We start from the raw sequence: 14,390 nt of genomic DNA, 5'->3' as shown, positions 1-14,390 counted from the left end.
GCCCAGGACAGGGGTGCCAGCCGCGGGAGCTACCTTATCCCTGTGGCTCCTGCAGCTGGAGCAGATGTGTTAATGCGCTCTGGGACAGCCCCTGCGGGGCTGGCAGGGCAGGCAGCCTCAGCAGCGGGTGCGGGGGGCCCTCTTCAGGCCTCGGCTGAGAAAGCAAAAAAAAAAGCTTTTCCTAGGGAAATTCAAGTCCCAGGAGGACTTGAGGGGAGGGGGACAGCCCCCGGGCTTCCCCTGCAGCAAGGGGGGGGACAGAGCTCTCCCTACCTGCAGGGCAGCGAAGACCCCCCCATGCACCTTCATTTTTCCACCCTGCCACCCCAACTGCGAGCATTGGCTGCTCAGTCTAGCCAAACCCAGTCCTGGGATCCCACCTTACCCCGTGGCTCTAAGCCACCTTCTAATCCAGGATCTTGCAGAGAGCTGGCAAGGTCCATGGTAAAATTACCCTCCAGAAAATCCCAGGATAAGCTCCAGTATCTCTAGAGCAACAGCAGGGTTGCAGAGGGAGCTGTGCTCAGCACCCGGGGCCTGAGCTTTTCTCCCACACAGCATTAGACACCTTCTCCTTGGGGTAAAGCTGCCTGCAATCCCTTTTAGAGCTGTCCCCCAAACCCCTAGCTTTTAGGCAGCCTTCCCTTAGGGCAGCTAAAGTTTGTGTATAGAGCTCAGGTTCACCTCTGAAATAAATTCAGAAATTATAATTGAAGTTTTTTTCCTATTTGCATCAGCTGCTCTCTTAGCAAGCTACTCACACCCCAGCAGCTCTGCAGGGGACCGTGGCTCTGCCCAGCCACACCAGCAGCAGAGAGCCCAGCTCTGAACACAAACCCTACTCAGAAACACACAGAGCTCTGTAAGAAAAGTCTGGAGTAGCCTCACCTCTACTTCTCCAGTCCATCGCAATTTTTAAACTAGCTAGCTTGATTCTCCCCTTCTCCAGCAGCAACATCTGCCCCCAAAACCAGCCAAGCCAGGCTCTGGCTCTGTTATTTATAGAGCCCGGAGCCGTGGCATTGCTGGCACCTGCGCTAATGCTCATTTAAAGTCAGCTGGCGGTTGCGGGAATTGCTATGGATAAGGGGGAACTCCCGTTTCTGTTTCCTTTGCTCCAGCTCCTGAGCAGGCTCTGCTCCTCCCAGGCGCTCCCCCGGCGTCCCTGCGGTGCTGCGAGCTGAAAACCCCCGTTTGTCAGCGGGTACTTCCAGAAGCACCCTTGGGTGTCAGCAGCTGGAGAAGTTTTTCCTTGCCGGGGCCAGCGAGGAGGGGAGAGGCTCCGGGGGGGTGTTCGCAGGCAGAGTCTGGCAGCGCTTGCCCCCGGGCAGGACCCGGAGACCCATTTGCTTTTGCAGGGTCTTTGCTGGGCCCGGTGCAGGACCAGGGAGGGAAAACCCTGTGCAGCGGTGCGGGGAGTGCGGTGGCCGGAGGGGCTGGTTGGGTCTTTAGATGCGGGGCTGGAGCCCGGCTGTGCAGCCGCTAGATGGGAGTGCAAAGATGAGCCCTGCCCGCGTCTTCCGCTGCCTGCAGGAAGCAGGAAGGGCAGCGGGCCGGGGCCGGGGCCCGGGGCAGCCCGCCTTCGGGTGCCCGGGGCAGCAGGAGGTGCACTTGGGGTGCAAAGGGAACGCAGGGCGCTGAGGACGGGGTGGGGAAACTCGGCGTGGGGCTTTTCTGTGTTCACACCGGCATGTCTGCCCCAAAGGGTAGCCGGGATGGGGATGCGCTCGCCCGCTGTGCAGTGCCCCTGTGCCAGCCTGCTTGCGGCTGCCTGCAGATCTGGGGCCGTTTGGCACTAAAGGGAGGCTAAATGCTCACCGTAACCCCCCATTCGGAGCCAGCCCAGCATCGCAGCTCCGGGGCTTTGTTGCACGCGTGGGGTACGATCCATGTCAGGGCAGTGCCAAATCCACTCTCCCATCTCCTCCGCAGGTCTCCTCTCTGCTCCCTCCTGGGGGTGGCCAGGGACATGGTGGTCCTGCGGGCTGGGCTCTGCCCTGGTCTCACTGAAGAGATGATCCAGCTTCTCAGGGCGATCGGCATCAGGACGGGTAACGGGGTGGCAGCGGGGTCTGGGCTTGGGGAATGTCGTTCCCTGCACGTTTTGGGGTGGCACCGCACTCTCCTCCCGTGCAGGACCCATCTGCCAGGTTGGGTGGTCTGGGCTGTGGGGCAGCCCCTGGTAAACATCTCCTGCCTCTGTGGCCTTGGCTTGCAGCCCTGAAGCTGCAGCGGGGAGTTTTCTTAGAGCCCCATAGAGAAAAGGAGGGCGGGCGCATGTTGTCTGCCATGAGCACGCTGGGCATTGACTGCAGGAGCCTGGGGGGCTGCAGCTCCGGTCCCTGTGCCCGCACCATCCCGCACCCTGGAAGGGTGATGTTGGTGCAGTATCCCTCCCGTGTCCTCCTTGCTGCATGTCTTCTGGGTCCCCCCTGGGTAGATCTGATGAGTCAGGACTTCTCCATAGGAGCAGGAGAGTGTTAGGACATGGTAGGGGTCTCTGCAGAGGCTCTTTGAGGGATGATCAATTATGGCTTTTAGAAGGTATTTCGGGAGGGTTTGTGTATTCTTCCCTCTGAAAAATGCCCAGGCTCCTGGCACGCTGCACCTTGGCCAAGACCTGCTCCTAGGGGGAAAGGAAAAGACATCAGGTGGATTCTTTACTTGCTGTGAGAAACTGGATTAGAGCTGAGAAAAACACCATTTTATTCTTTTTAAAAGGGATCTGTGAGATCCTGTGCGTGCTGGAGCCATGGATGTTGTAATCCTTGTTTTCCATATAATAACTGCTTTTTACCATTATTTTTTTCAACCAATAACATACACATCTATCTGAAAAAATGAATCTTGGAGTGGTTCCTGGGAAAAGTGACAGGGCCACTAGTTCTTCTAATTTCTGTGGCTTTAGCCCTTCCTGGCATGCCCGGGGCTGGCACTTTGGTCCAGTCACTAGCCCCTTGAGACTTTGGTACACTGGCAGAAGGGCACTTTCTTGGCTGGCCCCAGCTATCAAATGGCTCTGGGCAGCTCTTGAGCAAAACAGGGAGAATTTTTGCCAGCTTCTCTCCCTGATCTGTTTTGCAAGAAACAATTTGTTTTGCAGTGGGGCCATCTCAGAGGAAAAACTCCAATACTCCATTTTGTGGGGCATCCTGCTCATCCGCTGGAACTGTTGGCAGAGGGGACAGACATTTTGTCTGTTGGTGCCCACAGGCAGATTTTGTCTAAGCTAGTCGTTTCTTTGGTGTTCGTGGTCTGTCGAGGTTTGACTTCCAACTTCTTGTCCCTCGTGTTATTTGCAGTGGTGGACTTTGTGTCATCCGACCTGGAGGATGTTGCCCAGAAGTGTTCCCTGTCTTACAAGGTAAAGGGTGACTCCAAACTCCTGGTACGTTAATCAGGGAGCTGAGAAGCTGTTCAGCTCACAGCTTGGATGGGCTTGTCTGGGGGGACCTTCTGCAGTTGGCCCTGGACTTCCTCAGTCCCGTTTCCAGATGTCTCTCTGCCCACCAGGCGCTCGTTGCAGTGAGACGCGTGCTCCTGGCCCAGTTCTCTGCCTTCCCTGCCAATGGAGCAGACCTTTACGAGGAGCTCAAGAGCTCCACGGCCATCCTGCCCACTGGGAGCCCAAGGTGGGTACAACGCCCAGCAAGCCAGCAGGTCTGCCCGGGGCTGGGCTTGCTGCAAAAGGCCATGGTTGCCCAACGCAGGCTTTGGGTTTCAATGTGGTGATACCCTGAGCAGCTCAGTGGTGTCCAAACCATCCCCAGCAGCTGTTTTAAAAAATTGTAGCCACAGCCTGTCTCTGCCTTTCGGGAGCAGAGATAGTTATTCTTCATGTCTTGTGGCTGCAAAGCTGGCTGGTCTGTGTCCCTTGAGGGAATGACATTGCCGTTGTCCTTGCGAGAGCCTGCACACCTTCTGGGAAGTGGTTGTGTGTCTCGCTTCTAGACTGGACAAAATGCTGCCTTCAGTCTTTCCCTTGAGGGCTCCAGAGGAGAGGGTTATGGATCTGGGAGGACTGTTGAGTGATGATGGTCCAAACTGTCTAGATCAGGCATGGAAACGAGTTACTCTATTGTATGTCCTTATTTCTTCTTTTCCCCTGTCTCCTCGCTGGGTTGTTACAGTGACTGCAGAGAAATTCAAACCTTGCTCCCAGGCCCACAGCTCTTCTCCAGCTCAGGACTGTCCTCTTGTAGCCCCCATGCTGCAGACCTGCTGTTGCCCACAATGTGGAGAGGGAAGATGGGAGGGAAGGAGCAGAGCCTGAGGCACTTGTCTGCATTTGGGAAGGGGACTCTAGGGACAGGTACCTGGGGACTGCTGCTTCCTGATGCCCCTGCCGTTCTGGCTGAAGGGGTGTTCATGATCCCACCTTGTGTTCAACCCATAGCCTGGACCAGCTGCTGGACTCCGGGCTGTACACGGGGGAAGTGACGGAGCTCATGGGAGCACCGGGCAGTGGGAAGACACAGGTGAGTGGGACGGAGGAGAGGGGAGAGGACAGGTAGGGTGAAGATGATGGCTTCAGGCACGTGAAGCAGAGGGACCTGGAAGGGCTGGCTGACGCCCGGTCCCTGCCTCTCCAGGTGTGCCTGGGCATTGCGGCCAGCGTGTCTCTCGGCCTCAAGCAGCACGTCGTGTTTCTCGACTCCACGGGGGGGTTCACCGCCTCCCGTGTCTACCAGATGCTTCGAGCCCGGGCAGAGGACGAGGAAGAGCAGGCAAGTTCCCCTGGAGCTGGTCCCTCCACTCGCACTAAAACTGCCTTGGCTTTTGCCTGCAGACAAGCCCCAGAGGCGGTTTGTCTGTCCAGCTCTGCCTTTGTCCCCATGGGCTTTTTTGGGTCCAAACTCTTCCCCCTGTGGCCGGTGGGTGCTGTGCTCAGGGACAGACACTGCACTTCGGTTTTTTTTCTTGGGGACAAGGGGAGGGCTTGCTGTAGTTGCTCACGCTTTCGCTTCCTGAGCTCAATGCACATTGCTGCTTCCATCAGTGCAATGGGGACAACAGTGCTCATGGGGTGCAGGCAAATGTGGAAGAAATAAGGGTCCCTGGCTCCATGACATGGTATAAATGTGCGAAGAGCTGGTAGCAGCTGGGGCAGGAAGAATCTCATGAATCCTGGAGGGGGTGAGGGTCTTGGTGATGCCACTTTGTGCTGCAGCTGGAGGCTCTGCAGCGGATCCAGGTGGTCCGTGTGTTCGACATCTATGAAATGCTGAGCGCCTTGCAGGAGCTGCGGGATCGCCTCTCCCAGCAGGTAGGAGCCAGGGTCTGGGCCCCTCTCCCTTCCCCAGAGCTGCAAGGAGGGCAGCAGGGCTTGCGTGCCTGACGGGTGACACCAGATCACCCCGTCCTGGGGACATTTGAGCCTCTGTGCAGCTCACGACCTCCAAAACCGCTGGGTTTGTTTCTCCACGTTGCACACGTTGCCTCCTTCTTTCAGGTCGTGAGCTCCATGGGACCTCTCAAGATCGTGGTGATCGACTCTGTCTCGGCTGTGATTTACCCGCTGCTGGGCGGCAAGCAGTCGGAGGGTGAGCTGCGTTGTTAGGATGTGCAATGAGGTTGCAGACCTCTCTGCTCGTCCTGAAGAGCATCTTCCTCCCACGTGTGCTGTGCCTGGAGCTGGGGCAGGACGGATGCGGGTGCGACTGCTCCCAGCTTTTGCTTTGCGACTGGATAGAAGGGGAGTCCGTTTGCAGTGTTATCGGCAAAGCTGGCTGTGGCCGTGTAAGCTCATGCCGGTGGTCTGAAAGCCGGCCAGGGGACAGAGGAGACACCGAACTGTTTGCCCTCAGATTAAAAGCTCTGCTTAGAGTGTCACAGATACGTCGTGGTTGCTGGCACAGTTTGCAAAGCTCCCCTGAGGCTCTTTCTGCCAGAAAGGACCATAAATCAGGAGTCAGGGGCTTTCTGCTGGCTGAGATGCCAAGGAGGCCCCTCAAACACCTTCCAGAGGGTCTTGCACACCCGGGTGGCACCCAGTGCTATCACAGGAGGTCCCGTCGCAGTCATGGGCTGTAGGAAATGAAGCTGTGAGCTGGAGAGAGCGGTCCTGTACCTGTTAAATTAACCTGGCCAGCTTTGTCTGGAGCCCCTGGTGCTTTTGTAGGGTTTTTTGGCCTCAGAACTTCTAAGAAGGGAAAGGAGGGCGTGGGACAGCTTGGGGATTGGTCTGTCCCACGCCACATCCATTCGGCCGAGATGCCTTGGAGCGTGCAGGTGCAATGGGTACATTGGGGTGTTGGTAATGGAAATGGGTTGAAGGTGTCCAGGAACACCAGCACTGGCACTAAATCTAGTGCTTACGCAAATCTAGATGTCACCTGCCTCCAAGATGCACTTTGGGGGTTGATCCCCAAACATCCAAATGCTTTTTCCTCCTTCAGGTTTGGCCATCATGATGCAGCTAGCCAGGGAGCTGAAGACACTGGCCAGGGAGTTCAGCCTTGCCGTTGTGGTGAGTGTTGCTGCGCCTTGTCCTTTGCGTGCTGGTGCGTGCCGTGGCGAGGAGCCCTGGGGAGGCTTTGGAGCCCCTGGGAGGGGGGACCCCGCTCCCAGCTAAGCGGGAGCACGAGGCCTGTACCCCACGGTGCTCTGCTCCCCGACGTAGCTCTGCTGCTCTGCAGCCCGCAGATGTCTTGTTCCAGCAAGTGTGGAGCAAGAACAGGGCTGATTTGCTGCCTGCTGTTATTGCTGTCCTCAGCCAACAAGGCATTCACTCGATTGAGCAAGGTAGAATTAAGTACAGACAGATTGAAAGGCTGTTTGTATTTATTTTTGATATAACACCATTCATTTAAGGGGCTGGCTTACTAAGTAACCCCTTGCTTAGTTACCTTGGAGGAACTGCAGGGCATTGCATCATCCAGAAGGAGCTGGGGACTGGAGGGGGCCCTGCTCCAGTCTTCCCCAGCTCTTGGCCAAGCAATTGCATCTGCCTCCACGCACCCGGACAGGTTGCTGGGACCACAATTAATGCGTTTGAATTGGGAAGGCCACAACAGAAAATGAACCTGGCGCTGGCAGGTGTCAAGAGAGCCCTGCCCTTCGCTCTGATTAGCCATAAAGTGACAAGGATGGGGTGCCTGGAAGGACGCTTGGAGACTCCAAGTTAAGCTTTGCAGGTGGCTTCAGCACCAGAAGTCGCTGCAGCTTGCAGATACGAGCGAGCTCCTACCTGAGTACGTGTCTGGGACAGTTGCGTGGGCTACGTTTAGAGGGGATGGCGTGGGTGTGCCAAGAAGGTGGAGAAGAAAAAGCTTCATAGAAGTGGCAGACTGGCCATTATCTCCTGGTGTTCTCTGGTGTTTCCTAACGCCAAGTGGCACCGCTTTTCCCGGGCACTGGTAAGCCTGTTTCTGCTGCAGGTGACTAACCAGGTGACAAGGGACAGCAGCACCGGTCCACTGAAGCCAGCCCTTGGTCGCTCCTGGAGTTTTGTGCCCAGCACCCGGGTGCTATTGGAGAGGAAAGAAGCCACCTGGGAGAAAGCCACCACGCAGCGCGTCGCTTCCTTGGCAAAGTCACTCCGGCAGGTGAGGCTCCCAGGACCAGTTCCTGGTAATGGAGGAGAAGCTAGGTGACATGGACCTGGCTTTGGAGCAAAGGGAGGCTCCTTCTGGGGGTAGGGAAGGATCAGACCTCACTGGGTGACCCACGTCACCTGCAGAGGTGACTTTGGCTTGAACCCTGCCTACGTACGGGGCAGCGCTGCCTGAGCCTCCTGGCTCTGAGCCCGCTCTGCGGCCTGATCCAAATGGGTTTGGATGTGGTAGCGTCCTTGGGCAGCGAAACGCAGCCTGGATGTGCTAAATAATAGCGTGCCTGGGGATATCTCGGAGCAAGATGTTCTTTACTGAATTGCATTCTCTATTTGTATCTCTGTGTTCAGCAGACCCAATTAAAATGAGGGCACCAGCAGAAAGAAATCCTCAAGGGGATGTAATTGGGGATTTTTGGCTCTGGGGCAGGTGGAGTGAAGTACAGGTTTGCCCTTAGAGTCCCAGCAGTGTGAGGTTTGAGCTCCTCTCTGTTTCTTCTTGCAGCCGACGGGGATACAAGTGGAGCTGGATACTGGAAATGGTGATGTGCAGGAGCCGAGCCCAGCAGCACCCACACAGGGACTCTGATGCGGGCGGAAAAGCAAATGTCAAGGTCCAAGAGAGCTGCAAAAAAAGCAGGCAAGCACATTAAAGGTTCGACAGACTGCCTGCGAGTCCTGCAGCCCCGAGAAGGACCCACATGAAGAAGCTCTTGTTTCTTCTGTGCTGGAGAGAAAATGAGCGTGGGGTTCCCCGGAGATCTCCTTGCCTCAGCAGATGCTGCCTGCAGCGGCTGGGCTGTGTGGGCAGCATGACAACCAGGTCCTCTCCTCTGCTGCAGGCTTGTCTTCAACCTCTCCTCTGCTGTCTTCAACCAGCAGAGCCAGCCCTGTCCTGAGGTGTTGGCTTGGGACCAGCTGGCATGTCCCTGCACAACCCCATGACTCCTCGTGGTGCTTTTGTTCACTGCCCTCTGGTCCCGGAGCTCTGATCGTCCCTGGGCAGCCCGCAGTTAGTTCAGAAATAAAAAAAAAAGATGTTGCACACTGCTGTGGTTGTTGAGAGCTGGAATTCAATTAATGGTGACTGCTGTTAACTTAATTAAAATTTTGAGGTTTAGCCCCTAGCAGGACTGGGGTGGGACAGGCTGTTGATGAACAGGGACATAATTAGATGCTTGATCTGACTTTCTCCCCAGTGTAACACCAGACCCTGTAGGGAGCTGCTGGTATTTTTGGGGCACTACTGTGCTGCATAAAGAATTGCTGTTAATTGATGAAGGTTATGATCTGGATCAGCTGGGGTGGATGAGTCCTGACTGACACCAGCTGGCCCTGCCTGATGCTCAAGGACCTACTCAATTGCATGTGAAGTTTAAAATAATCTCTCCTTGCTCCAGTGCTTTCCAGCTGCTCTCGCCTGCTCTGGGGAACCTTGTGCAGTGCCGGGGAGGAGACGGGAGGCTGGGGTGAAGCGTGGCTTCTCCTCTTGATCCCAGATGTCTTAGATACCCACATCCTCTGCTTAATAAGAAACCTCCTTGGCAGGAGAGCTGAGCTATGGCTTGCACTTCCAAGGCTGCTGATGTAGATTGTGGGGGCTGGAACTCATCAGGGCATGCTCGTTAAACTAATAACACAGGAGTACAGCTCCTGGAGCCTTTTAAGGCTGTGCTGGGCAAAGAGGAGTCTGATTTAGCTAGAATTTGGGTGCTAATTTCTCCAGAGTAGACATAACACCCTACAGCCCTGTATTCCTGAGCAAATAGCTGCTGTGGGGAAGGGGCAGCCAAAAGAGGTATGTGAACACATGTTTTGGTTTCCCAAGAGGCAGCGCCAGGTCTCAGCACAGATTTTTGTTTTGCACATCTGTCAGAGCCGTGCTTCCTGCGAAACCGAGCTCTCGGTGCTCCCAGGGCTGGGATTTATGGGGCAGGTCCCAGCTCCTCCATCGCGGCCACCCAGCCGCTGCAGCCCCGTGCACATGGCTGTGGGAAAGGCGGTGCTCCCAGCAGGTCCTGCCCGAGGAGGGGAATGTGCCAAAGCAACATGAGCTGTACCATTAAACAGTTTTCAGTAAAAATAAATGTATTTTAAAGTTGTATATTTATTTGCATTTCTGGGCTTTCCAAGCTTGGGAGGGGAGGTTTGGCCCCAGGGATTGCAGCCTGGCTGGGGTGAGGAGGAGGATGGTTTTCCTGTCCGCTGGAGACCCGTGCTGATGTGGCTGGTTCTTACAAGCAGAAAATTTAGCTTGTTATGTCTCTTGAAGCTGTGAATAAAGAGCTGCTACACACAAATTTCAACTAAAACTGTGTGCTATTATTTTATCTGAGGTTCTGGAGAGGAAGCAAAGCTCTTGCGGGGGAGTGTGGAGCAGGGGAAGAGCCAAAGAGAAACCTCTTTGGTTATATTTCAACCACGGGGGCTTTCTCGCTGTCTCCTTCCCCTAACCAGCAGGAGGATGAGAAGGGGAACAGCCCGCTTTGAACCCTGCATCAGCCTCGGCGTGAGACCAGCCATGCGCCCAGTGCGCATCTTTGCCGTGGTCCCCGAGAAGTGACAGAAGCAGCTCCGCTCTTGCACTTACTCACCGGGGAACAGTCATGGGACGGTGATTCAACAGGGACAGTGCCAGTCGCTCAGGAAGAGACCGGGGAAAGGCAAGGACGTGCGGGCTGCGCTCCTCCGAAGCTACCCCTCCCAGGCTTTCGGGCATAGCCGGGACCTGGGGGGGATTTTCTCTCCTTGGCAATCAGCTAATTGCAGCTGTGGGAGTTTTATGTCCTCTTGGGAAACAGCTGGACAGGTCTGGGAGGACGGTGTGATACGGGGCACTGCTGAGCTTCGGGTGGCAGCTCCTCCGCTCCCGGCTTCGCTGCTGAGGTAGGCAGCGTGCGTGCGAGGCCACGGCGAGGTCCTGAATTTCTGGCTGCGTTGCCGCAGGGAAGGCGTTGCTGTGGGTGCTGGTTATTGCTGGGTGCGGGGGCAGCAGAAGGGTTCAGGCTACGGGAATCTATTACCCCATCTGGAAAAACTTGATTTCTTACTCGAGTGGTTTGTCCTAAATCTGCATAGTAAAATTAGGCTGGAAAGAGTTTCTGACGTAAATATCCTAATTCAGCTTTTCTGCTCCATGCTCAGAGAGGCACTGCTGCAATCTTGAAAGACAGGGCACACGGGGACGTCCCCTCTCCTGCTCCTTCCCGTTGCCTCCATCAGCTGGAAATCTGCTGGAAGCGCCCGGAGCGGGGTGGTAACACCCGACCCAGGGCAGACAGGGCACCCCTTGCCCCAAGCCGTGGGGATGCCTTTTGGCACTGAGGGCTCATTTGCCCTTGATATGTATAAAATCCACATATAAGTGTGTGTTTATATGTATTGTGTGCATATACGTGTGCATATATATATATATGGGGGTGTGTATACATGTCTGTGTATATATGGCTGTGTGTATGTATCTATATATGGGTGTACCCGGATGTATATGTATGCTTCCCGGGCAATGCCGCTAAGCCCCCGTGCACACAGTAGAAACGCCTCCGAAGCACATGGGACCCCCCAGCCCCCTCTCCCCGCTGCCCGGACGGGGTCTCGAACCTGCGGCTCTCGGGCGGCGTTGCCCTCTCGGCCTCCTGAGGGCGCCAGAGAAGCCTCCGCGCCGCCAGGGGCGGGCCGCCCGGTGCCGTCTAGCTCGCTGCTCTATGGCCGCCGCTCTGGCCGGCCTCTCTGTGGCTGGCCGCCGCCGCGGTGGGCAGTTGCCATAGCGCCGCCGCCGCCGCGCCGAGCGGAGGGCTCGGGGCCCACCCGCAGCCCGGCCCGGCCCGGCCCCGCCGCCTGCTCCGGGACGGGGCTGCCGAAGGAGGCAGGTGAGGGGCTTGGGGTGCTGCCAGGGCTTGGGGGAGCTGCCAGGGCTTGGGGGGGGGGGGGCTGTGGCGGGGGCTGCCAGGTTGGGGGGGGTGTGGGGCCTTCGGGGGGGCTGCCGGGCTTTGGGGGGGCTGCCGGGCTTTGGGGGGTACGGGGCGGTGAGGGGGCTGCCGGGCTTTGGGGGGTACGGGGCGGTGAGGGGGCTGCCGGGGTTTGCGGGGTACGGGGCGGTGAGGGGGCTGCCGGGGTTTGGGGGGTGCAGAGCGGTGAGGGGGCTGCCGGGGTTTGCGGGGTACGGGGCGGTGAGGGGTCTGCCGGGCTTTGGGGGGTATGAGGCAGTGAGGGGGCTGACGGGGTTTAGGGGTTGCGGAGCGGTGAGGGGGCTGCCGGGGTTTGGGGGGTGCAGGGTGGTGGGGGGGCTGCCGGGGTTTGGGGAGTGTGGGGCAGCGGGGTCGCTCATAGAGTAGGGAGGGTGCATGGGGTAATGGGGGGCAGTTAAATGTGGGGGCTGTGAGGCAGTGGAGTGGCCACTGAGGGTTTTTGAGGGGCTGTGGGGTGGGAACTGCTGTGGACTGGGGATGTTGTCAAGTGTGGGGGAACATGGGGCAGGAGGGGGCTGCCAGGGTTTGGGGGGGCACGGGGCAGGGAGAGGGGGGCTGCTCGGCCCAGGGCTGGCAGGGGGACAGGGAGAGGCTGGAAGGGGGCTGCGAGCACCTGGATTTTAGTTTTGGGGAGATGGGGTGAAGGGGCTCCCTCGTGGGGAGCGCTGGCGGGGTTTCCCTAACGAGGGCGGCTGGGACTCAGGTAGAGCCTCTTTTCTCTTGTTTAGAAAGTGGCGTTCGGAAATGCTTTCCTTTTCTGAGTTACCCTCCCAAAGGCGCTCTGGGGTTCAGTAGTTTATTCTGCTCGAAATGCTATGAGAAGTGAGGAATTCTGGATAAGCGCCAGCCTTCAGTACAGCTCTTTGCTTAAATTGTTGTCTCTGCGTTTTACCATGTCCAAGGTACTAATTTGTTTGGTACGGTGGCAGTGTACCTGGGGTGGGTGATGCTTCCTTGGTGGCAAGGACCCAAGTTATTTTCTTAACGAGGAACTCTGCCCCGCTTCTGCTTAAAGTCGGGGGGGTGTGACAAAGTGAAAGCTATGAAAGTCCTTCCTTTGCCACAGAAGGCAAAAGGAGTTCAGAAAATAAAAGTAGTCAAGTGTTCTTCAGAACAGCTTGTTCCTGTAAACTGGTCAAGGTGTTTCCTGTAGAGAAAGTGTTGATGTATCGTCAAATCGGTTTCTTAGCAGTATTTCAGCATGTGATTGCAGGTTAATAAATGTAAATTCTCTGCAGTGAGAACATGCACGCAGTCCAGTCTGAGCCTTTACAGATCAGGGACTTGGCAAAACGGCCAAGGATGAATGCGCTCAATGTTATAACCATATGATAAATAAGCTGTTGCACTTGGTCATTTCACATGTTTTCAAACACTGCGAGCATGGCCAGGCTCATTTAGATACTGTAGAGGTAGGTATAATATTAAAGTGTAGATAGGAATATTTTAGTTTTATGGTTCTTTTGATTAAGATATGTTCAGGGTAATGTTTAATTTGCTGAGACATAAAATGGTTTTGTTTATGTGTTTCCTTTGAGCTCACTTCCTCCTCTCTGACACGGGACGTATCTTCCGTGGGTAGCGCAGGAGGTCTTGGACGTTGTTTTTGGAGAATTGTTTCACAGCAGTGTAGGAACTTGTGGCAGTTTTCTGTTCTTTCTAACCTGATTATGGGATCGGTAAAGAACTTACTGGATTTACAAAATGCTTTTTTAGTTCTCCATTTCATTAGGGTGGTAAATGACAGGTGCATTATAAGTTGGCACTCTTTGTGTGTTGACATTGTAGTGGGTTGTATTTCAAAACTTTGGAGCTCATATATTAAGATAAATGATCATTAAGGCAGATACATGATTACATGAAACAAACAAACAAACAGAGTATTTACCCTTTGTGATCATTTCCACTGTGACCTTGGTTTTCCAGAGCCGAGAAGTGGAACACGAAGCTGTGAGCTTCAAATGTTGTTTCTTACAAATTCCAGATTCTTGCATTTGCCTACCGTCAAATACTGTTACCTCTTTACCATGTTTTGTGTTCACAGTGATGGGGAGGGGGATCTTGTATTCATTCTTTGTAAACATAATTGCTTTTGGTAGAACAATTGGGTCTAATGAAACAAAACAAGTTACTTCGGCTATTGTCGTGTTTTCCATTATGGGCAATTCTCTCTGCTTGTGTGAATCCTGGTGCAGTTACCCAGCTGCAGCACTCTGCGGTTTGCCTGTCCCCTCGGCTGGTAGCAATTGAACTTTTAATTAAAAGCTGATTGCCTTGACATTGGTGTTCATGGGTTAATGCTTAATTGCTCAAGTTTTTGCTGAATTGGATTAGTTTTAAAGCCATCATTTAAATACGGTGTTTAATTGTAGGGTAGAAAAAGTAGGCTGACTTTCAGTGAGGCTTAGTCTTTCTCATTGGCAGGTATGTGTGATTGGGCTCTTAGGAGTCAACTTAAAATGAGAGCTAAATGCAATACTTGCAATGAGACTACAAAGCAATAATATATATGAATTATATTTTGGGGCTGGTGGTCACTAGTTGAATTTATAACCAAAATCTATCTTCTTTTCTCCAGGCCTTCAGTTTTCGCTTTATTGTGGTTGACTTCAGTACGGTTTTGTGTTGTGTGTTTTGTTTTGTTTTTGTTTTTGTTTTTTTTTTAAAACTGTGTCATTTTCACGTGTTGTTATGCAACTTTGTACCATGGTTTGTTGTTTATAACAACTTAGATTGTAAACTCTTCAATCAGGCTAGAGCACGATTTGAGTTGAATCTCCACTGCTATACATAGAAGGGTTATTAAAACTTGTGCTTTAGACTTTGAACCAACTTTTGCATGGTGGAGGGGTGTAAGCAGATTTCACGCA

At 54.6% G+C, this 14,390-nt stretch overlaps 2 protein-coding genes across 5 annotated transcripts in view; both read left to right on the top strand.

Annotated features, from left to right (window-relative positions):
• Positions 1 to 1,531: 1,531 nt before the first annotated feature.
• On the top strand, positions 1,532 to 9,261 carry RAD51D (RAD51 paralog D). Its single transcript, XM_075168853.1, has 11 exons — positions 1,532 to 1,605; positions 1,933 to 2,051; positions 3,303 to 3,364; positions 3,514 to 3,632; positions 4,397 to 4,478; positions 4,593 to 4,727; positions 5,171 to 5,266; positions 5,453 to 5,543; positions 6,399 to 6,469; positions 7,380 to 7,547; positions 8,058 to 9,261. Exons 2-11 carry the CDS (start codon positions 1,970 to 1,972, stop codon positions 8,139 to 8,141), a joined length of 990 nt encoding a protein of 329 aa, XP_075024954.1. The 5' UTR covers positions 1,532 to 1,605; positions 1,933 to 1,969; the 3' UTR covers positions 8,142 to 9,261.
• Positions 9,262 to 11,286: 2,025 nt separating this feature from the next.
• RFFL (ring finger and FYVE like domain containing E3 ubiquitin protein ligase) overlaps positions 11,287 to 14,390 on the top strand; it is a 33,561-nt gene continuing 30,457 nt past the window's right edge. For 3 of the 4 annotated variants that reach the window (XM_075168852.1, XM_075168848.1, XM_075168849.1), the window contains exon 1: positions 11,287 to 11,421. The gene's annotated coding sequence lies outside the window, so the exon portion shown is untranslated. Of the gene's footprint in view, positions 11,422 to 12,293; positions 12,423 to 14,390 lie in introns of those variants that run through there. The other variant, XM_075168850.1, reaches the window with a different exon arrangement.

Source organism: Calonectris borealis, chromosome 19, assembly GCF_964195595.1.
Source record: "Calonectris borealis chromosome 19, bCalBor7.hap1.2, whole genome shotgun sequence".
NCBI classification, from domain to species: Eukaryota; Metazoa; Chordata; class Aves; order Procellariiformes; family Procellariidae; genus Calonectris; species Calonectris borealis.
The sequence above is the reverse complement of the archived record's forward strand: the minus strand, read 5'-3'. Positions and strand labels throughout refer to the sequence as shown.

Coding starts and splice junctions, on each gene's coding strand:
- RAD51D (XM_075168853.1), top strand. CDS start 1,970: ATGGTGGTCCTGCGGGCTGGGCTCTGCCCTGGTCTCACTGAAGAGATG. Junction 3,365..3,513: donor AGTGTTCCCTGTCTTACAAG/GTAAAGGGTGAC, acceptor TCTGCCCACCAG/GCGCTCGTTGCAGTGAGACG. Junction 6,470..7,379: donor AGTTCAGCCTTGCCGTTGTG/GTGAGTGTTGCT, acceptor TTTCTGCTGCAG/GTGACTAACCAGGTGACAAG.